Source organism: Triturus cristatus, chromosome 5_2 (assembly GCF_964204655.1).
Source record: "Triturus cristatus chromosome 5_2, aTriCri1.1, whole genome shotgun sequence".
NCBI classification, from domain to species: domain Eukaryota; kingdom Metazoa; phylum Chordata; class Amphibia; order Caudata; family Salamandridae; genus Triturus; species Triturus cristatus.
The window spans coordinates 882,924,959-882,947,833 of NC_140588.1; the positions used below are offsets into that span (position 1 = coordinate 882,924,959).

General features: G+C 49.6%; 1 protein-coding gene across 6 annotated transcripts in view; it reads left to right on the forward strand.

Annotated features, from left to right (window-relative positions):
• The window catches only part of MTMR1 (myotubularin related protein 1), a 533,995-nt gene that overhangs the window by 206,325 nt on the left and 304,795 nt on the right, over positions 1–22,875 (forward strand). For all 6 annotated transcript variants that reach the window (XM_085608016.1, XM_085608018.1, XM_085608021.1 and 3 more), the window contains one exon: positions 16,955–17,056. In XM_085608016.1, coding sequence (XP_085464142.1) covers positions 16,955–17,056 — 102 coding nt within the window. The remainder of the gene's footprint in view (positions 1–16,954; positions 17,057–22,875) is intronic.

The following is a 22,875-nucleotide window of genomic DNA, read 5'->3' on the forward strand; positions in this document are numbered from 1 at the left end:
AAAGTGGGGAGAGCTACCCAACCCCTTGGGAGTTCTCATCACTAAGGCGGAAATACCTTGAGAGACCGTCTGCATTGGCGTGGTCCACTCCAGGCCGATGTTCCACCTGAAAGTCCATTCCCTGTAGGGAGATAGACCACCTTAGCAACTTGGGATTCTCCCCCTTCATCTGCATCAGCCAACGAAGGGGTCTGTGGTCGGTCTGAACTAGGAAGTGCTAGCCAAACAGGTATGGCCGCAACTTCTTCAGAGCCCATACCACTGCAAAGGCTTCACGCTCTATTGCACTCCACTTCTGTTCCCTGGGAAGTAGTCTCCGGGATAGGAAGACCACGGGTTGATCCAGACCCTCTTCATTGAGTTGCGATAACACTGCCCCAATGCCATGTTCCGATGCATCCGTCTGGACAATGAACTCCTGGGAAAAATCTGGGGCCCTTAAGACCGGGGCCTCGCACATGGCTTGCTTCAGTTTCACAAAGGCCTGCTGGCAAGCCTCCGTCCAGACTACCCGTCGAGGTTGTTTCTTGGACGTAAGCTCCGTGAGGGGGGCCACAATGGTCCCATACCCCTTCACGAAGCGGCGGTAATATCCGGTGAGGCCCAGAAAAGCTCGGACCTCAGTCTGAGTCTTGGGGGGTTCCCAGGCCATGATTGCCTCGATTTTCGCCTGGAGGGGTTGCACCGCTCCCCTACCCACCAAGTGTCCAAGGTACACTACCGACCCCTGCCCGATCTGGCATTTACTGGCCTTGATCGTTAAACCAGTGTGTTTCAGGGCCTGGAGAACAGCTTGCAGGTGACGCAAGTGATCCTCCCAGCTGTTACTGAAGACGGCAATTTCGTCCAGATAAGCAGCAGAGAAACTCTCCATTCCAGTGAGGATCTGGTTCACCAGACGCTGAAACGTGGCAGGTGCGTTATTGAGCCCAAAGGGCATCACGCAGAACTGGTAGTGGCCCTTGGGCGTGGAGAAGGCTGACCTTTCCTTAGCTCCATCAGTCAGAGAGATCTGCCAGTACCCAGAAGTAAGGTCAAAGGTACTCAGATATTGGGCAGCTCCCAGCCGGTCAATCAGTTCATCCGCCCTCGGGATCGGATGAGCATCAGTCTTGGTTACGGAGTTCAGTCCCCGGTAGTCCACACAGAACCTCAGTTCCGGTTGGGCACCCGGTGGTACAGCTTTTGGTACTAATACCACCGGACTGGACCAGGGGCTGCTGGAAGGTTCAATCACTCCTAGCTCCAGCATCTTAGTGACTTCACTGTGAATGCTGGCCTTCACCTTGTCTGTCATCCGGTAGATCTTTGACTTCACAGGTGGGCTGTCTCCTGTGTCCACGTCATGGACGCACAGGTGAGTCCTACCCGGAACAAGGGAGAACAACGAAGAGTACTGCCCCAGGACCTGGCGGCAGTCCTCCTGCTGTTCAGGAGTTAGGGACGGGGAGAGAATCACTCCCTCCACCAACCCATCCTTCTCTTGAGACGCAAATAAGTCGGGGAGAGGCTCGCTTTCCACGTCCTCTGCTCCGTCAGTCACCATTAACAATATGACTTCGGGCCTCTCATGGTGGGGTTTGAGGCGGTTGGCATGCAGCACCCGTAGGGGCTGACGAGGGGTCTTCAGGTCCACCAAGTAGGTAGCCTTACCCTTCTTCTCCAACACCTCAAAGGGTCCTGACCAGCGATCCTGGAGGGCGCTAAGCTCTCCTGGTTCGATCACCCACACCTTCTGGCCAGGCTCCAACTCCACCGGGTGAGCATTGTGGTCATACCACGCCTTCATCACTGCTTGGCTGGCTTCTAAGTTGTCAGAAGCTTGCTTCCACAACTTAGCCATTTGGCTCCGGAAGGCCAGCATGTAGCTCACCACGTCCTGGGGAAGCTTTCTGGGAGTTCTTTCCCATCCGTCTCTCACCAGGCCGAGAGGTCCACGCACAGGGTGCCCATACAAAAGCTCGAAGGGGTTGAAGCCCACTCCCTTCTGTGGCACTTCCCTGTAAGAAAACAATAAACAGGGTAGGAGGACGTCCCATTTCCTCCGCAGGCTTTCAGGCAGACTTCTGATCATGCCTGTCAAGGTTTTATTGAACCTCTCCACCAGACCATTGGTCTGGGGGTGGTAAGGAGTGGTGAACCGGTAGGTCACTCCACACTCCTTCCACATGGCCCGCATGTATGCTGACATGAAGTTGGTCCCCCTGTCGGACACAACTTCCTTGGGAAAACCCACTCGGGTAAAGATTCCCATCAGGGCCCTAGCCACAACAGGTGCAGTAATGGTCCTCAGAGGTATAGCCTCTGGGTACCGTGTGGCATGATCCACCAGAACCAGGATAAACCTGTGACCAGCTGCAGTAGGCGGATCTAACGGACCCACAATGTCGATGCCCACCCTTTCAAAGGGGGTGCTAACGACAGGAAGTGGTTCCAGGGGAGCTTTCAGCTTCACCCCTGTTTTCCCACTGGCTTGACAAGACACACACGTCCGGCAGTAGGTGTCGGACGACACTTTCATTTGAGGCCAATAAAAGTGTGGGACAAGCCGGACAAAGGTCTTGTCTTGCCCCAGGTGTCCTGCCAAGGGGATCTCATGAGCCAATTCCAGAAGGAAGGCTCGGTAACGTTGAGGGACAACCAAGGCCCGTGACGATCCGTGCATGGGTGCCTTGGGTTCACTGTAGAGGAGGCCATCCTCCCAGTAAACATTGTAGTTCCCCTCAACGTTCCCTGCTGCCTGGGCTTCGGCCTGTCGCCTCAGTCCCTCAAGGGTAGGACACTCCCTCTGGCCCTTGCAGAATTCCTCCCTGGTCGGCCCTCCCTCCACGTGCCACTCGGCCGGGATGGGTAGGTTCTCCAGTTCGGTAACATCCCCCTCCGCGGACTCCTGGTCCACCACCTCCGGTGGCCTATCCGTCACACGGGGCGCGGATGCCGAGGTAGGCTCCTCCTGCCCTCGGTTCTTCCCTTGGTCGGCAGCCGGCGGTGCCTTTGTTCCAGGCTCCCGCCTAAACGAACTCCCCCTCCGGGTAGTCGCAGACCTTGTGCTGACACAGGCCCAGTCAGGTGTACCCAGCATCTCAGCATGAGTCCGGTATTCCACCTCCTTCCAAGCATTATGCTCCATGTCATTCCCCAGCAGACAATCGACTGGCACGGCAGGGCTTACGGCAACTCGAAGTAACCCTGCAACCCCTTCCCATTCAAATGGAACCTCGGCCACCGGATAGTGGCCCATTCTGCCGTCAGCCATCGCGGCAGGGTGGAGTGCATCGGTAATCACCTGCTCTGGAGACACCAGTTGGCTACGTACCATAGTCATACTGGCTCCTGTGTCTCTCAGAGCCTCCCCTCTTTGGCCGTTGATGGTGACCCACTGCCCATACTTTGTGGTATTTGCGGGCACCTGGATCTTAGGAACCATCTCCCGTTCTCCCAGGGACACTAAAGTGACACCCACCCACTCCCTTCCCTTATCTAAAGGCATCTCCTCCCCGAGCACTACACTAGCTACTCCGGGGGCCTTTCCTCCGATGGGAGGGGGTGGTCTTTTCGGGCACTTCACATCTCCCTTATAGTGTCCGACACCACCGCACTCGAAGCAATGGACAACCCTTGGCTGCTGACTCTGGCCAGGATTAGGGTTTCTGGGTGGGTTAGCCCTAGGGGTGAATCCCGTTCCCTTCCCTTGGAAACTATTTTGGGGGCCTTTAGAGAACTCCGTTTTCTTTTTCCCTCCCTCTTTCTTCTGGGGGGCGCCCTGTCTGGTCTTTTGAGAGTCCCCTCCAGTCCCCCTTGTGGACACCCGGGTACTAGCCCAAATGTCCGCCGCCTCAGCAAGCTTCCGGGGATTGGTCAGCTTGCTATCCACCAGGTGTTGACGCAGTTCAGGGAAACATTTTTCGAGCAGGTGTTCCTTCAACATCAAATCAAACAACCCCTCGTAGTCCCTCACCTCGCTGCCCTGTATCCAACCCTCTAATGCCTTCTTTGCATAGTCCAGGAAATCCACCCAATTCTGTGTGCCCAGTTTGTGGCTACCCCGGAACTTCTGTCGGTACTTCTCGGGTGTTAGTCCAAACTTCCTCACGAGCGCCACTTTCATGGTGGGGTAGTGGGTCTGCTCATCCTGCTCCAGGGCCAATAATGTATCCCTACCAGCTGGAGGCATGTATCTATACAATCCCCCTCCCCAATATTTCTCTGGAACCCCATGGACTCTTAAAGAGACCTCATAGGCTGCTAACCACCTGGCGATATCATCTCCCGCACTATAGCTAGCTACTATGTCTTTTGGCAAATAGGGTTTGGATTCCCTGGTGATTTCTCTTTCTTCACTGCCACCATTAGGAACAGGGTGTGCCCCGACCCATAGGATCTGGAGATCTATCTCCCTGAGCCTCAACTCGTGAGCCATCCTCCGTTCCTCCTTTTCTTTCTCCAGCTTCGCCAATTCCCATGTGAGCTGTCTTTTCTCCCTCCGGTCAGTGAATTCTGCTTCTAATAAGCCGTTGCTAGAGACACTGCTGCCCTTCCTTGAAAGTGTTCTGGGCCCCGCTACTAGGTCCCCCACCTCAGGTTGGTACAAACCAGCCCCCTCGCTGTCAGGCTCTCCATCCCTGTACTCCTTCTCAACCTTACTTTCTCGCCGTGCCTCCCCCCAAGCCCTCAAGCTGGTCTGGAGTTCACCCTTCTTTGCACCTTGGGGACAAAACACCCCCTGTCGCTGACAAAACTCTCTGAGTTGGGCCACAGTATAAGTTTCCACATCCTCCAACACAAACTCCATTTTGCCCACTCAGGATAGAAGACAGTTGCTTACAGAAACTATGCAGGGGGGTACCTTTTGTAATACCTCCTCCCACCACCAGAAGTAAATTTGGAAAAAACAAAACTCAAAATTAGGAAGTCCGCTTGGAGAAAACTCCCGGTGTAGGCCTATGGACTACCCACAGTTATTGTCGAGTAGACGCAAGCACAGCTCAATCCCACCACTGAACACCAATTTTATGTTGGAAACCGGGCAACCGGGTTAGCAGTCACCAGGTTCCCAGCACAATGGTAGCTTGGCTCGAGCGGTTGGGGTCAGGCACCGTGTGAAGCGTACGTCACACCCTCACAATAACCATGCGTTCATCCGTTCCAAAAACGACACTACACCGTAAAAATAATGCAAGTCAAGTTGAAAATAAATATGTCTTTATCTTATTTTCTCTTAGTTGCAGGTTTCATAACATAAATACAATACAATGGGATTTTCCTTCAAAAGAGCAGGTCAAATAAATAATACCACTTAGGAATTTTCAATAAATAGGTTCAGGTCATCATTACACAAAGAATAAATAGATGTGCAATAAATACAGATGGCAAATAAATACAGTCAGACAATAAATACAGTGCAGGAATAAATTAGTGGATGACAATAAATAAAGCACCTCAATAAATAAGGTAAAACAATCAATGACAGTTACAGTTCAAATCATTTTCATGAGGTCACTTGGTCTTACTTTGCCCATACACAACTTAAGGACACTTGGATGGCATGGGGGTGTCCCACCTAGATTGATCAAGGCTGGGGCCTAAGCTGAGGCAGAACAAGAGTAACCTAAAGATCTGGCCCTCCAAACCACACAACCCTTTATGGAGGTCACTGTACCAGTCTCAGTTCACCCCTGGCACTCCCAGGCTGGTTCTAACACCCTTTTAGCCCCTAGGATGGTCTTTTAGGGCTCCACGGGACCTCAGACGCCCCCTCTACCACTTACTGTCCTTTTCAAAATCATCGGCTCCGCTCGGCACCGTGTCGACGCCGTGAGGCGGCTCCGGATCGATGTCGTTGGGCGGCCTCGACTCGATGTCGCTGGGCGGTCTCGACTCGATGTCGTCGGGCGGTCTCGACTCAATGTCGCTGGACGGCCTCGGCTCGATGTCGCTGGACGGCCTCGTCTCGATGTCGCCTTCCGGCGTCGCAGGGACTCGGACTCCCCACTTCCTGGTGTCTCCGGAGTGCGATCTCCACTCCCGACCTCCGGCGTGCTTCACCTCAGTCTCCGGCGACTCCGGTGGGCGGACTTCACTCCCCCGTCGACGCCTCACCTCGACCTCAGGTGACTCCCGACTCGACCTCCGGCACCTCTCCACGACCTCCGTCGGCGCCCTCACTCGACCTCGGGTGATTCCCGACTCGACCTCCGGCGCCTCTCCACGACTTCCGTCGGCGCCCTCACTCGACCTCGGGTGACTCCTTACTCGACCTCCGGTGCCTCTCCACGACCTCCGTCGGCGCCCTCACTCGACCTCTGGCGGCTCCGGGTACGACGTCTGCTTTCTGTCAGCGCCGCTTCTCTACCTCCGGCCCCAGGTCTCCAGGCTTCTCGACGTCAGGACTCCAGGAGGACACTGCTGAACAGGTCAGGAGCTTGCTGTTCTTCTTCTTTAAGGCCTGTTCCAAATATTCAGTCCTTTAAGATGGTTCTTCTGATCTTGATCCCACACAGGGCTTTAGGTTGGGCTTGGTCAGTAGAGACTAGCATCAAGGGTGGGTTTCTGGACCCCACTCCAAGCACTGGTTTCCACCTCTGCTGCCTTACTCCGACCTCCTTCTATCTCTGTCCTCTCTCTTCTCCAGTCAGTTGCCAACTGCCACTCTGAGATGGCCTCCCAACATTCTAAACTGCCTCCCACTGTCACAGGGTTCTAGAATGTTCCAGGAGGTTCTGGTGATGTCACAGGTGACAATGGATGGCCACCATTTTGTGTCTCAGGCCCTCAGACAGAAGTTCCAGGGGTAGGGAAAATGGCTCCCTGACCCTGCATCAACACTAAAAAGTCTGGTGGTTCCCAAAAAGGAAAAATTATAACAGGGTTTGAGGCAAAAGTGGGACAAAATAAATAATGATGAGGAGGGACCACCCAAAGGGCTGACAGGTCTAACACGCGTCCCCCCCAGCTGAAAGTGGGGAGAGCTACCCAACCCCTTGGGAGTTCTCATCACTAAGGCGGAAATACCTTGAGAGACCGTCTGCATTGGCGTGGTCCACTCCAGGCCGATGTTCCACCTGAAAGTCCATTCCCTGTAGGAAGATAGACCACCTTAGCAACTTGGGATTCTCCCCCTTCATCTGCATCAGCCAACGAAGGGGTCTGTGGTCGGTCTGAACTAGGAAGTGCGAGCCAAACAGGTATGGCCGCAACTTCTTCAGAGCCCATACCACTGCAAAGGCTTCACGCTCTATTGCACTCCACTTCTGTTCCCTGGGAAGTAGTCTCCGGGATAGGAAGACCACGGGTTGATCCAGACCCTCTTCATTGAGTTGCGATAACACTGCCCCAATGCCATGTTCCGATGCATCCGTCTGGACAATGAACTCCTGGGAAAAATCTGGGGCCCTTAAGACCGGGGCCTCGCACATGGCTTGCTTCAGTTTCACAAAGGCCTGCTGGCAAGCCTCCGTCCAGACTACCCGTCGAGGTTGTTTCTTGGACGTAAGCTCCGTGAGGGGGGCCACAATGGTCCCATACCCCTTCACGAAGCGGCGGTAATATCCGGTGAGGCCCAGAAAAGCTCGGACCTCATTCTGAGTCTTGGGGGGTTCCCAGGCCATGATTGCCTCGATTTTCGCCTGGAGGGGTTGCACCGCTCCCCTACCCACCAAGTGTCCAAGGTACACTACCGACCCCTGCCCGATCTGGCATTTACTGGCCTTGATCGTTAAACCAGCGTGTTTCAGGGCCTGGAGAACAGCTTGCAGGTGACGCAAGTGATCCTCCCAGCTGTTACTGAAGACGGCAATTTCGTCCAGATAAGCAGCAGAGAAACTCTCCATTCCAGTGAGGATCTGGTTCACCAGACGCTGAAACGTGGCAGGTGCGTTCTTGAGCCCAAAGGGCATCACGCAGAACTGGTAGTGGCCCTTGGGCGTGGAGAAGGCTGACCTTTCCTTAGCTCCATCAGTCAGAGAGATCTGCCAGTACCCAGAAGTAAGGTCAAAGGTACTCAGATATTGGGCAGCTCCCAGCCGGTCAATCAGTTCATCCGCCCTCGGGATCGGATGAGCATCAGTCTTGGTTACGGAGTTCAGTCCCCGGTAGTCCACACAGAACCTCAGTTCCGGTTGGGCACCCGGTGGTACAGCTTTTGGTACTAATACCACCGGACTGGACCAGGGGCTGCTGGAAGGTTCAATCACTCCTAGCTCCAGCATCTTAGTGACTTCACTGTGAATGCTGGCCTTCACCTTGTCTGTCATCCGGTAGATCTTTGACTTCACAGGTGGGCTGTCTCCTGTGTCCACGTCATGGACGCACAGGTGAGTCCTACCCGGAACAAGGGAGAACAACGAAGAGTACTGCCCCAGGACCTGGCGGCAGTCCTCCTGCTGTTCAGGAGTTAGGGACGGGGAGAGAATCACTCCCTCCACCAACCCATCCTTCTCTTGAGACGCAAATAAGTCGGGGAGAGGCTCGCTTTCCACGTCCTCTGCTCCGTCAGTCACCATTAACAATATGACTTCGGGCCTCTCATGGTGGGGTTTGAGGCGGTTGGCATGCAGCACCCGTAGGGGCTGACGAGGGGTCTTCAGGTCCACCAAGTAGGTAGCCTTACCCTTCTTCTCCAACACCTCAAAGGGTCCTGACCAGCGATCCTGGAGGGCGCTAAGCTCTCCTGGTTCGATCACCCACACCTTCTGGCCAGGCTCCAACTCCACCGGGTGAGCATTGTGGTCATACCACGCCTTCATCACTGCTTGGCTGGCTTCTAAGTTGTCAGAAGCTTGCTTCCACAACTTAGCCATTTGGCTCCGGAAGGCCAGCATGTAGCTCACCACGTCCTGGGGAAGCTTTCTGGGAGTTCTTTCCCATCCGTCTCTCACCAGGCCGAGAGGTCCACGCACAGGGTGCCCATACAAAAGCTCGAAGGGGCTGAAGCCCACTCCCTTCTGTGGCACTTCCCTGTAAGAGAACAATAAACAGGGTAGGAGGACGTCCCATTTCCTCCGCAGGCTTTCAGGCAGACTTCTGATCATGCCTTTCAAGGTTTTATTGAACCTCTCCACCAGACCATTGGTCTGGGGGTGGTAAGGAGTGGTGAACCGGTAGGTCACTCCACACTCCTTCCACATGGCCCGCATGTATGCTGACATGAAGTTGGTCCCCCTGTCGGACACAACTTCCTTGGGAAAACCCACTCGGGTAAAGATTCCCATCAGGGCCCTAGCCACAACAGGTGCAGTAATGGTCCTCAGAGGTATAGCCTCTGGGTACCGTGTGGCATGATCCACCAGAACCAGGATAAACCTGTGAACAGCTGTAGTAGGCGGATCTAACGGACCCACAATGTCGATGCCCACCCTTTCAAAGGGGGTGCTAACGACAGGAAGTGGTTCCAGGGGAGCTTTCAGCTTCACCCCTGTTTTCCCACTGGCTTGACAAGACACACACGTCCGGCAGTAGGTGTCGGACGACACTTTCATTTGAGGCCAATAAAAGTGTGGGACAAGCCGGGCAAAGGTCTTGTCTTGCCCCAGGTGTCCTGCCAAGGGGATCTCATGAGCCAATTCCAGAAGGAAGGCTCGGTAACGTTGAGGGACAACCAAGGCCCGTGACGATCCGTGCATGGGTGCCTTGGGTTCACTGTAGAGGAGGCCATCCTCCCAGTAAACATTGAAGTTCCCCTCAACGTTCCCTGCTGCCTGGGCTTCGGCCTGTCGCCTCAGTCCCTCAAGGGTAGGACACTCCCTCTGGCCCTTGCAGAATTCCTCCCTGGTCGGCCCTCCCTCCACGTGCCACTCGGCCGGGATGGGTAGGTTCTCCAGTTCGGTAACATCCCCCTCCGCGGACTCCTGGTCCACCACATCCGGTGGCCTATCCGTCACACGGGGCGCGGATGCCGAGGTAGGCTCCTCCTGCCCTCGGTTCTTCCCTTGGTCGGCAGCCGGCGGTGCCTTTGTTCCAGGCTCCCGCCTAAACGAACTCCCCCTCCGGGTAGTCGCAGACCTTGTGCTGACACAGGCCCAGTCAGGTGTACCCAGCATCTCAGCATGAGTCCGGTATTCCACGTCCTTCCAAGCATTATGCTCCATGTCATTCCCCAGCAGACAATCGACTGGCACGGCAGGGCTTATGGCAACTCGAAGTAACCCTGCAACCCCTTCCCATTCAAATGGAACCTCGGCCACCGGATAGTGGCCCATTCTGCCGTCAGCCATCGCGGCAGGGTGGAGTGCATCGGTAATCACCTGCTCTGGAGACACCAGTTGGCTACGTACCATAGTCATACTGGCTCCTGTGTCTCTCAGAGCCTCCCCTCTTTCGCCGTTGATGGTGACCCACTGCCCATACTTTGTGGTATTTGCGGGCACCTGGATCTTAGGAACCATCTCCCGTTCTCCCAGGGACACTAAAGTGACACCCACCCACTCCCTTCCCTTATCTAAAGGCATCTCCTCCCCGAGCACTACACTAGCTACTCCGGGGGCCTTTCCTCCGATGGGAGGGGGTGGTCTTTTCGGGCACTTCACATCTCCCTTATAGTGTCCGACACCACCGCACTCGAAGCAATGGACAACCCTTGGCTGCTGACTCTGGCCAGGATTAGGGTTTCTGGGTGGGTTAGCCCTAGGGGTGAATCCCGTTCCCTTCCCTTGGAAACTATTTTGGGGGCCTTTAGAGAACTCCGTTTTCTTTTCCCCTCCCTCTTTCTTCTGGGGGGCGCCCTGTCCGGTCTTTTGAGAGTCCCCTCCAGTCCCCCTTGTGGACACCCGGGTACTAGCCCAAATGTCCGCCGCCTCAGCAAGCTTCCGGGGATTGGTCAGCTTGCTATCCACCAGGTGTTGACGCAGTTCAGGGAAACATTTTTCGAGCAGGTGTTCCTTCAACATCAAATCAAACAACCCCTCGTAGTCCCTCACCTCGCTGCCCTGTATCCAACCCTCTAATGCCTTCTTTGCATAGTCCAGGAAATCCACCCAATTCTGTGTGCCCAGTTTGTGGCTACTCCGGAACTTCTGTCGGTACTTCTCGGGTGTTAGTCCAAACTTCCTCACGAGCGCCACTTTCATGGTGGGGTAGTGGGTCTGCTCATCCTGCTCCAGGGCCAATAATGTATCCCTACCAGCTGGAGGCATGTATCTATACAATCCCCCTCCCCAATATTTCTCTGGAACCCCATGGACTCTTAAAGAGACCTCATAGGCTGCTAACCACCTGGCGATATCATCTCCCGCACTATAGCTAGCTACTATGTCTTTTGGCAAATAGGGTTTGGATTCCCTGGTGATTTCTCTTTCTTCACTGCCACCATTAGGAACAGGGTGTGCCCCGACCCATAGGATCTGGAGATCTATCTCCCTGAGCCTCAACTCGTGAGCCATCCTCCGTTCCTCCTTTTCTTTCTCCAGCTTCGCCAATTCCCATGTGAGCTGTCTTTTCTCCCTCCGGTCAGTGAATTCTGCTTCTAATAAGCCGTTGCTAGAGACACTGCTGCCCTTCCTTGAAAGTGTTCTGGGCCCCGCTACTAGGTCCCCCACCTCAGGTTGGTACAAACCAGCCCCCTCGCTGTCAGGCTCTCCATCCCTGATCTCCTTCTCAACCTTACTTTCTCGCCGTGCCTCCCCCCAAGCCCTCAAGCTGGTCTGGAGTTCACCCTTCTTTGCACCTTGGGGACAAAACACCCCCTCTCGCTGACAAAACTCTCTGAGTTGGGCCACAGTATAAGTTTCCACATCCTCCAACACAAACTCCATTTTGCCCACTCAGGATAGAAGACAGTTGCTTACAGAAACTATGGGGGGGTACCTTTTGTAATACCTCCTCCCACCACCAGAAGTAAATTTGGAAAAAACAAAACTCAAAATTAGGAAGTCCGCTTGGAGAAAACTCCCGGTGTAGGCCTATGGACTACCCACAGTTATTGTCGAGTAGACGCAAGCACAGCTCAATCCCACCACTGAACACCAATTTTATGTTGGAAACCGGGCAACCGGGTTAGCAGTCACCAAGTTCCCAGCACAATGGTAGCTTGGCTCGAGCGGTTGGGGTCAGGCACCGTGTGAAGCGTACGTCACACCCTCACAATAACCATGCGTTCATCCGTTCCAAAAACGACACTACACCGTAAAAATAATGCAAGTCAAGTTGAAAATATATATGTCTTTATCTTATTTTCTCTTAGTTGCAGGTTTCATAACATAAACACAATACAATGGGATTTTCCTTCAAAAGAGCAGGTCAAATAAATAATACCACTTAGGAATTTTCAATAAATAGGTTCAGGTCATCATTACACAAAGAATAAATAGATGTGCAATAAATACAGATGGCAAATAAATACAGTCAGACAATAAATACAGTGCAGGAATAAATTAGTGGATGACAATAAATAAAGCACCTCAATAAATAAGGTAAAACAATCAATGACAGTTACAGTTCAAATCATTTTCATGAGGTCACTTGGTCTTACTTTGCCCATACACAACTTAAGGACACTTGGATGGCATGGGGGTGTCCCACCTAGATTGATCAAGGCTGGGGCCTAAGCTGAGGCAGAACAAGAGTAACCTAAAGATCTGGCCCTCCAAACCACACAACCCTTTATGGAGGTCACTGTACCAGTCTCAGTTCACCCCTGGCACTCCCAGGCTGGTTCTAACACCCTTTTAGCCCCTAGGATGGTCTTTTAGGGCTCCACGGGACCTCAGACGCCCCCTCTACCACTTACTGTCCTTTTCAAAATGATCGGCTCCGCTCGGCACCGTGTCGATGCCGTGAGGCGGCTCCGGATCGATGTCGTTGGGCGGCCTCGACTCGATGTCGCTGGGCGGTCTCGACTCGATGTCGTCGGGCGGTCTCGACTCGATGTCGCTGGACGGCCTCGGCTCGATGTCGCTGGACGGCCTCGGCTCGATGTCGCCTTCCGGCGTCGCAGGGACTCGGACTCCCCACTTCCTGGTGTCTCCGGAGTGCGATCTCCACTCCCGACCTCCGGCGCGCTTCACCTCAGTCTCCGGCGACTCCGGTGGGCGGACTTCACTCCCCCGTCGACGCCTCACCTCGACCTCAGGTGACTCCCGACTCGACCTCCGGCACCTCTCCACGACCTCCGTCGGCGCCCTCACTCGACCTCGGGTGATTCCCGACTCGACCTCCGGCGCCTTTCCACGACTTCCGTCGGCGCCCTCACTCGACCTCGGGTGACTCCTTACTTGACCTCCGGTGCCTCTCCACGACCTCCGTCGGCGCCCTCACTCGACCTCTGGCGGCTCCGGGTACGACGTCTGCTTTCTGTCAGCACCGCTTCTCTACCTCCGGCCCCAGGTCTCCAGGCTTCTCGACGTCAGGACTCCAGGAGGACACTGCTGAACAGGTCAGGAGCTTGCTGTTCTTCTTCTTTAAGGCCTGTTCCAAATATTCAGTCCTTTAAGATGGTTCTTCTGATCTTGATCCCACACAGGGCTTTAGGTTGGGCTTGGTCAGTAGAGACTAGCATCAAGGGTGGGTTTCTGGACCCCACTCCAAGCACTGGTTTCTACCTCTGCTGCCTTACTCCGACCTCCTTCTATCTCTGTCCTCTCTCTTCTCCAGTCAGTTGCCAACTGCCACTCTGAGATGGCCTCCCAACATTCTAAACTGCCTCCCACTGTCACAGGGTTCTAGAATGTTCCAGGAGGTTCTGGTGATGTCACAGGTGACAATGGATGGCCACCATTTTGTGTCTCAGGCCCTCAGACAGAAGTTCCAGGGGTAGGGAAAATGGCTCCCTGACCCTGCATCAACACTAAAAAGTCTGGTGGTTCCCAAAAAGGAAAAATTATAACAGGGTTTGAGGCAAAAGTGGGACAAAATAAATAATGATGAGGAGGGACCACCCAAAGGGCTGACAGGTCTAACACCTCCTAAACTATAATTGTGTGTAAATGACTGTGATTGAGGTCAAACAAACTTGTGAAGGAGCAGGGAGAGAAAACAAGGGTGACTGAGGTTGAGACCAGATCCTGTTGGAGGGAAAGGAACAAATAGGATATAGGCAGCCCGAAAGCAAGTGTTGTGGGATACAGATGTCCGTTGTTGGGTTCTTTGTTACAGTTGAATAGTACTTCTTACAAGGGGCAAGGAACAAAATAGTACCTAAAAAGGTCCTATTCATTAGGCTTGAAAGCATCAAAGTGGAAGTTTCCCATTCAGTTAAGTCGCTCAGTATTGTTAGATGAACAGACATAAATGAAAAACATTTCATTTTTCCAGCTAGAACATATGGATATTATATCAATGTAGTTTTTTATAAGAAATGTATATTTTTATATTTGCATTACACGCACATAACCAATTTCTTCCGAAATTGACATTATTTCTTCATCCTATTCAACTCTTGACTCGGCAGCAGTCCTTAAGACTACCTATCTGGCCTGCCACTGAAATCTTAATGTGTTGCATTTAAGGCAATAAACCTAGACTAATGTCCACACATGTCAGTTCTTAGGGTGTGCAATCAAGTTCAAAGTGTTTTTGCCGTGTTCCCCTAAATGTTCCTACATTTTGCATGGCATTCCCGGTACGCATACTTTACCGTTTCCACTGCTATGCACCAATCCATGCTAATGAGCATAGATAGTCATGTTCATTGTGGGGATCCACCATTTCTCATAAATTTCGCTGTACGCTACTACTATAAATAAACATATAAGCAGTTACCTATATCTGGGAATCTGATTTACCCACACACACCCAAAACCAGTCTTAGCTTGCAATATGGGCGCTCTCCAACATTCCACGTCATACTGGTTTGATTCCCTTCAAGATGAACTGTACCCTCAGATATGTCCTACTGTTCATAGTGTGTGATAGAATGTGCCAGGCTACCTTTCTTAGGTAGCCTAATATTGAGTGAGAAAAAAACTGATTTAGACCAATTGATTCGAAATCTGAAAATGATTTGTGAAGTCGGTGGGCAGAGTAGAGGCGTAGCACAGAGGTATGCTAAGATAGCAGGAAAGTGGGAAGGGTAGGAGGGAGACAAAATGGTTTGGGGAATAAGGAAGGTTATCAGAGTTTGAAAGGTAGGGAAAATAGTTGGTAGGATCGACAATAGGACAGAGTGATGAGAGGGATTATAGGGTTTGGGAGGTAAAGACCTTTCTGGGAAATGGATGAGCTTCCACGCTTATCGAGATGCGGTGCATAGCTTTTGTCCGAGCAGGCTGTCCTCCGTAAGCATCTGTTCAGAAAAAACAGTCTGGGAGTCAATTTTTTCACAGTGAGTAGCAGAAGCCTGATGTCCAAACCCCGAGGTATCTTTGGAGTGTGACGTCCTCCTTATAACTTAATGAAATATTTAATTTCCAACTTCCAGGAATGTAGGTGGACTTTCTAAGTCCACCTAGAAGCGGCAAAGGGACAACACACAGTCAGTTTCAGCTTTCAAAAACCATCAGGTTATTAAAAGTCTGTGGTGTCCACCTGAAGGCAGCAAATTTGAAACCCACAGGATAAATGATATAACAGATCTTAAGCACTGAGCCCAGGCCTTTAAGTGGGCTCGCCTTGCCAGGGCTCACCACCGGCAGTTCTAAAAAGCAGGTGCTGAGACGGGTCTCTATCGGGCTCTACATTTTTACCCTCATGATCTGGGTGAAATAAAATCGTAACTCTGCAGAAGGACCACCCTTCACTGTTTTTGGGATAACTTCAAAGAGACTCCTTATATTTCTTTCACAGTCTCATCATTTCAGAACTGAAGCATTTTCATATTATATGCACTGAAGCCATAGTTGTTACTTATTTAGTTTATGCACTAACAACCATTGACAAAGCCAATAGTCCTGGCTTGTTGTAGGTGTAATGTTACATTTAGTATTATATATTTGGATACAGTGACAGAAGAGGTAAAATACTAGTCCTGTGGCACACTATGCTAAGCACAGATTTCTATCTTACATTTTTTAAACCATGCCCTTAATTACATCGACCACGCCCCTTTGAGAGACCCCTCAATTTTTTCATCCCACTTAAACCCCTGACTGAGCCCTTTCATGAAAACCAGGAACGCTGGAACTAGGAACTCTGATGGTGTTATGGCTGCTTGTGCTCCAATATGTATCCCTATTGATAATTGTTTTGTAGCTTCACATGCTGACAAATCAAAAAGATATTGGACGTCTTGAAGAGTTCCATATAAGGGATGAAGCCCTGTTGCTGGTCTGAGTGCCTTTTTACTTTTGCATCCATGACAAGAATAACCGTGTAATATTTATTTCAATGTAGTGTTTTTCATAATGTGGAGCTTGCCTCAAGAAGCTACAGAGGGCGGTCCTTAGCAACAGAAATCATTGTGCATAGCATTACTCAGATCAAGTATGCCTTTTTAGGTCTCGCCTGACCCAGCGCATGCGCTGGTCTGGCGAGACTTATTGAGAGCGCTCCAAAAAGTGCTACCAGGCCAGCCTAGAGCTACAGTGCATGTGCGCGGGCGCGCGCGCCACTTTTACTGCGATTACTTTCACTTTAGCGGCCGCTTGGCATAGCCAATAGGTCTCACTTTTGGGACCTTATAAGTGTTTAGTTATGCAACTGTTGCATGGCTAAACACTTATAAGGTCCCAAAAGTGAGACCTATTGGCTATGCCAATGCTTGTTTATATGTGAGGGGAGAGCTGTAGACACATCAGGAGAGGGCGTTTTGCAGTTGTGTGGTCACAGTAGTGAAGGCGTGGAGACAATGGTGCGTCAATACACCTGCCTCGTTCTCAATTCAATTGCCTGTTTTGGTTCTGTTGCGTGTCTGCTTTATTAATTGTAAACCACATCAAAGAATTTGACTTGTATGTTGATGTTGTAAAGAAAATAATCTTTTAAAACAAGTATCGATGAGTGTAGTAAATAACAGCAGTTTGCGTATTTGTAAAGTCCTGCCTCCTTGGTGTTGCAGTTCATTAAGTTGATTGTGTCTTTTGGACAGGATATGAGAAACCTGAGGCTTGCCTATAAACAGGAAGAGCAGAGTAAGCTGGAGATATTTGAAAACCTAACAAAGCATGCATTTCCCCTCTCTCATGGTCTGGTAAGTAGCACCCAGCCTTGATGTACTCTGTCCTCAAGTCTGCCGTTCTCATTGTCAAACGTCTATTCAAAAGCATGTATTAAACTGAGGGCTATTGGGTTTGATTGTAAGCGCTGTGATACATTTATAGTCTCTTTATGAACCCTGTTCGAGGTATAGAACCAGGAAACGGTTCAAAAGCTCTGAGTGTCCTTGATGCATTGTGCAGCAGTAGAAATGAATGTCTTTTTGCAAGACCTTTGTCCCTCAGAGTCCATGCATACATGTTCACCTCTTACTCTCCATTAATACAAGTGCTGAAATAAAGGGGCATTTGAGAATTGTAGAATTCCTGTACTTTGATGGACCCTGTGTCTGGGCCTTCATGGATTGTCCTCACCATTAGGAACCCCATAATTCCACTCGCAGTTTAAGGAACTATTTCAAAAGAAGAATATCTTAATGTAAATGCCCCTCTCTCACATACATATCAAGTTCATTTTAGACTGTGCCTTTGAAACAAATCATTCCAGGTGTAGTAGTGCTCCTGGTTTCAATAATGTTTAGTTTTAGATACCTTTTTCCATCTTAATGCACACGATTGAGCATTGGCACACAGGCTTTGCAGCTTCTTTAGGTGTAGGGCGAAGAATCCCCAACGGACAGCAGATGTGAATACTAAGTAGTTGTAGGAAGGGATGCTGCAAGAGGGCTGGGAAGGCTCCACCTGTGCAGATCCATTTGCAATCAGATCTAACACTCTAACAACCTTTGGATGGGTTGCATCCCTCTCATATTGAATGAGAGGGAGCCACCTGTTGAAAGCTCTACTGCAGTTAATGGCCAAGAACCTTACAAGTGATCTTCATAACTCTGCGTCTGTTTTTTTCTTGTTGCTTCCCTTTCTTATTGGAGGGAATCGTAACTTGAGAGAGGAGCAAATCATTTGCTCCCTACAGATGAAAAAATGTTTTCGTAAAAAGTATTTCAGTTCAAATATTATCCTGTGTTCTAAATAATGAACCTCTCCCCTTCCTGTTTTTAAGAACTTAAAGGATTCGCCACTGAATCACAAGGTATCCTGCATGCTAGGAGGAATTAGTACTCTTGGGCGAGGGACACTTAGTTCTCTGGAAAGCAAAAATCCATTGATTGTGATGAGGATCCCTTTGATTCGGATTGTCAAGATTACAGTAGCCACTGATGCCCATTACTACCTTGTCTATCATTTTCACATTCCTTGCTTTTGGAGAATGTACCAATGAGTCCACCTATAAAGCTGGAAATTGAGTTATCACACCCACGGTAGAAACTTATTATTTATTGCGTGCAGTTTCTGTACTTTTTTGTAGGAATATTATATTTAAAGGACATTGAGAATGCAAAAAAATGTTTCTGAGCTCCTACAGTGGGCAACACATAATCCTAAACTTGATATCATTAAGATAGCATCTCATGGACATTCGATCCCACAGATCCCCGAGTAAAACTCTGCCTGACCAATCCTACAAAGGCAGTCTGAAATCTACCTAGTGAACCTCCAGAGGGGAATAACCTCTTGAAATAACTTATAGGCCTAGAGAGAAGCTAGTGCCCTTGTAGATGTTATGGGCTCGAAGGCACTCTTCATGTAGGCAGAAAAATCGAAACAAAAAACACCATTAAGGTAGCACTTATATGAAAGAATGCTACTAAGATATAGAGGTATAGAGCCCCGGTTACCGCTCCAATCTGAAAACTGTTGGACATGGTGGGTCATAGGACTAGATTGTCTATGGGAATGCTTAGGACATGGCTGTTGCAGCCACATGATGTCTAGCTATATTATTAAAATAACATTAATGCGTTCTTGCTCCTAATCTCCAGAAAAATAAAATATATGCCCTCTGAATCAAGTAACCATGGTCTTGCATTCAGAATAATGAGCGCAGATCTACATGATCCACATTCTCAGTCCAGAAGATATTGACAACCGTCAGAGGTGTACAAGCTCAACGTGGTGGTTAACTTAGTCTATGATCCTGATACTTCCTCCTTACCACCCGATCATGAGCCCACATATACCCAGGCAACCTTCTTATATGAAGAGAGCCTTCCTAAGAGATCCCTGCTAGCAAAAAGGGAGCTGAATCACCCCATCATCAGTATTGGAATCATCTATAGTAAGCTCTACAAGGCAGACTGCAAGACTCCTGTCATGTTGTACCTATTACCCTTTCAGAATGTCATTCTATGTGATGCTTTATATCTTACCCACTTCCCTTTCAGAATTTAACTCTATGTGGTGATTAATTCTAACAGTGGGGAGAATGGAAAGCCAAGAGTAGCAAACATGAGAAAATTCGGAAACAGCTGTCATGGCAAAATAGAGTCATGGTCTATGGGACAGGGATAATAAACCAAAGGGCAACCTGCGCCATTTCAGGCTTTCAGTAATTTCCAAGCAAACAGATTGTTATGTGGATAAATGGTGAAGTACCAAGACTGCACTTAGGCCATCAACTTCATAATCCACATATTTTTCCTTTGTAGTATCAATTGCATTTCTTGTCTCGCCCCAATAAATAAGAACAATTAAGATGGGTGAGTTGGTAATTATTTTCACATGCTAGTCTTTGCTGTGTATGCCACTGCTGTGTATGTCTGTGTAAAAAGAAAAATTTTTGCACAGTCATAAAATTGCTAGCTGATCATTCGATAGAATTACTAAAAGACTTTGACTGGGGCACCTCAAGGGAGGCTGCAGAAGAGTAGAACTCCTGTTGTATATTTTATTTTTACAACCAACTTTATTTTGATCATACAGCAAGTACTTTCTAATGTTACAATCAGTGAAAGCTGCACATTCAGAGTCACAACAATGTATGAAACGATTTTGGCGGAGGTCGATATCTTCACACTGACAGTCCATAGTAAGATCACAATTTCCCACATACCCTGTCATGTTTCGGAGGACATCCACGCGCTACATAGATTGACTTTACTTGTTGTGCACACCAGTCAACGTCCCCATGCCACAGCTGGATCCAGGGGGGCATAGGTTGCCTCCACAGGCAGGCAACGTCCCTCTTGGCCACCAGGCATGCCACCCCTATAAAGATTTGTTCAGCATATGGACCTCCAAGCTCCTCCACAAGCCCCAACAGTGCGTTCCGGGGCCACTAGTCAATTGAGCACCCTAACACCTCCCAGATCTCCCGCACCGCCCTATCCCAGTAGGAGCATAGTGGCAGGAAGTCCCACGCCACGTGTAAAAAAAATCAGAGGCAGGGACTGCACAACGTGCGCATGCAGCCTGGGCAGTAGATAACATCTACTGCATGCGACTAGGAGATCTATAAGTCGCATGCAAGTAAATTCACCTGGACCAAACACAGGCACGAGGAGATCGCCAGCTCCCTAGGAGCCCCGTTATATACATTTTATAATTCTTTTTATAGATTTTAAACCTGTGATGAAGAAAAAAATAACAGGCAGTTGTGTGAACTTTAGGAACATAGACCCATGATGAATGTGTGCATTGCATGGCAAGGGGCGTCAGGTATCAACCATACATCATAAAATAAAGTCCTGTTTCACAGTTAACAACGGCATCACTGCAGACCATGAAATCACACAGCAATAGCAGAGTTGAGACATGGGCCCCATATTTTGGCGTGTTTGTCTAGCATGCCACAGGGTTTATACACCATTTCCTCCTGTTTGGCACAGTGATTCATGCCACTGGTCCATTCTATGACTGTTGGGCTGTTGGGGCATATTGATCTTGTTAATGCAGCTAAGTCCCTTTAAGCAACCCGGTATGCAATAGATACAGGGTCTGAGTTCTGTGTGGACCAGCCAGGGTACCCATTATACCAAGGAGTATCATTTTGGGACCCAGGTCTAATGCTCTGTCTACTGCATGTCCTAGGAATCTACAGACGGTTAGCCAATAGGCTTGAATGACAGGACAGTCCCACACTATATGGAAGAGAAAGTACCCGATGTTCAATTTGCACCTTAGACATAATGGTGTTTTTGCCCTTCTCATACACGAAAGTTGTGAGGTAGGAATAATAGTATCTGTGTAGATATTTAAACTTATTAAGGCAAAATGGCAAGTAGTCTGCAGACTATTTTGCCTTCTGTCCAGTCATCCTCGTCACGGTCACTCTAGTCAGATTCCCAGGTTTGCCTTAGTTGTCATATGGGGTCAGGTGATTAAACACAATACATCAGAGCACACCCGATCGTTATATCTATAATCCAACTAGGAGGTCGGAGAAAGAAAAAAACAATGACATTTTTTTTGCCACTCAACGTGTTCCAATTATACTGATCAGGTGTCCTTTCAATTGAATTTCGAGCAAAATCTTGAATCAGGTCTTTCCGTTAACTTTTATTTCCACTTTTCAAAACACGAAGAGCAACAGCAGCCGACGTACGTTTCGTTCCCTGGGCTTTTTCAAGGCTGGCCTCACCTATAGTTTGGGAACTTTCGTGTCCGATTGGTGCTGAAACTGCTGTGTTAAAATAGCCTCCGTATTATTTGTTGCCGAAAAATTTACAGATGAAATCTCACCCAATGACGGGCAATATAGAAGTAATGTCGGGATGTCGAATCCTTAACAAGCGCTGCCTCGCATTACTGAGCACCGCTTCATTCTTTTATAGCTCATGAAATTTTTCAGACCTTTATGTATCTTCCTGTCTATGTCTGTGGTCTTGACTGACAGCTACGAGTTTTTGCCCTTCTCATACACGAAAGTTGTGAGGTAGGAATAATAGTATCTGTGTAGATATTTAAACTTATTAAGGCGAAATAAAGTAAAAATGGCAAGTAGTCTGCGGACTATTTTGCCTTCTGTCCAGTCGTCCTCGTGAAGGTCACTCTAGTCAGATTCCCAGGTTTGCCTTAGTTGTCATATGGGGTCAGGTGAATTCATCACTAGAGCTTTGCATAGTTTTGAGATGCCCCCCTCTACTAGGCCCCTCGATAATCAATTGGGTTTCTAAAGGGTTGTATCCTGGGACTGCTGAGAGCTTGCCAAGATATGCCCTTAATCTGCTTATTCTTTGAATGATTTAACGTGATCCCCCTTTCAAACATCACCAAGATTTGAAATGGCTGCCAACTTCCACTGTGTGAACTTAGTTCGCCTGTCTGTGCACGTTAAGTACCGTGCCAGATGTGAGTTTTTTCCGTGAGCGTAGTGTGCCATGTATTATATTTGAGAGTGGCTTGCCAGCATAGGATGGGAAGCCAAGCTATGGGCTGTAGTCTGCAAGGTGACCCCTGCCATACATCAGGTTCAGTAAACCTTCCTTGTTAACCAAGTCCTGTTCCAGCCTATTAATCGGGTCGCCTCGATCTCTGTAGAGCCAATCATTGTTAGGTAACCATAAGGGCAGCCCAGTCATCTAAGTTCACAACCACTCCTTCTTGTCCTGATTGTTGTCCTTTTTACGAATGAGATACACAGGGGTTTACCAGCCCATAGGCATTCAGATCTTTGAAAAATGTGGGTGGTAATATGTAGAGGCAATTCTGTGTAAAACATAACGAAATTGGGGGAGAGAAATAATTTTTTAAGAATGCACCGCAGCCAGCCATTGTGAGAGGGAGAGATGACTCGCTTTTAGGATTTTTTACTTTAGAAAAGAGAGGTGCAATGTTTAGTTCGCAAAACGTTCTGTCATAAAAGATACCAAAAGTGGGTGGTAGCCACTGGAAGTCCAGTACCGGAGAGGCAAGAGGGCAGACTCTTCTTCACCAATGGGAAAGTAGATTTGTCTCAGTTCAGCTATAAGTCCCGATGCCTCCCCATAGATTTGAAGGACTTCCATAAGGCAAGGGA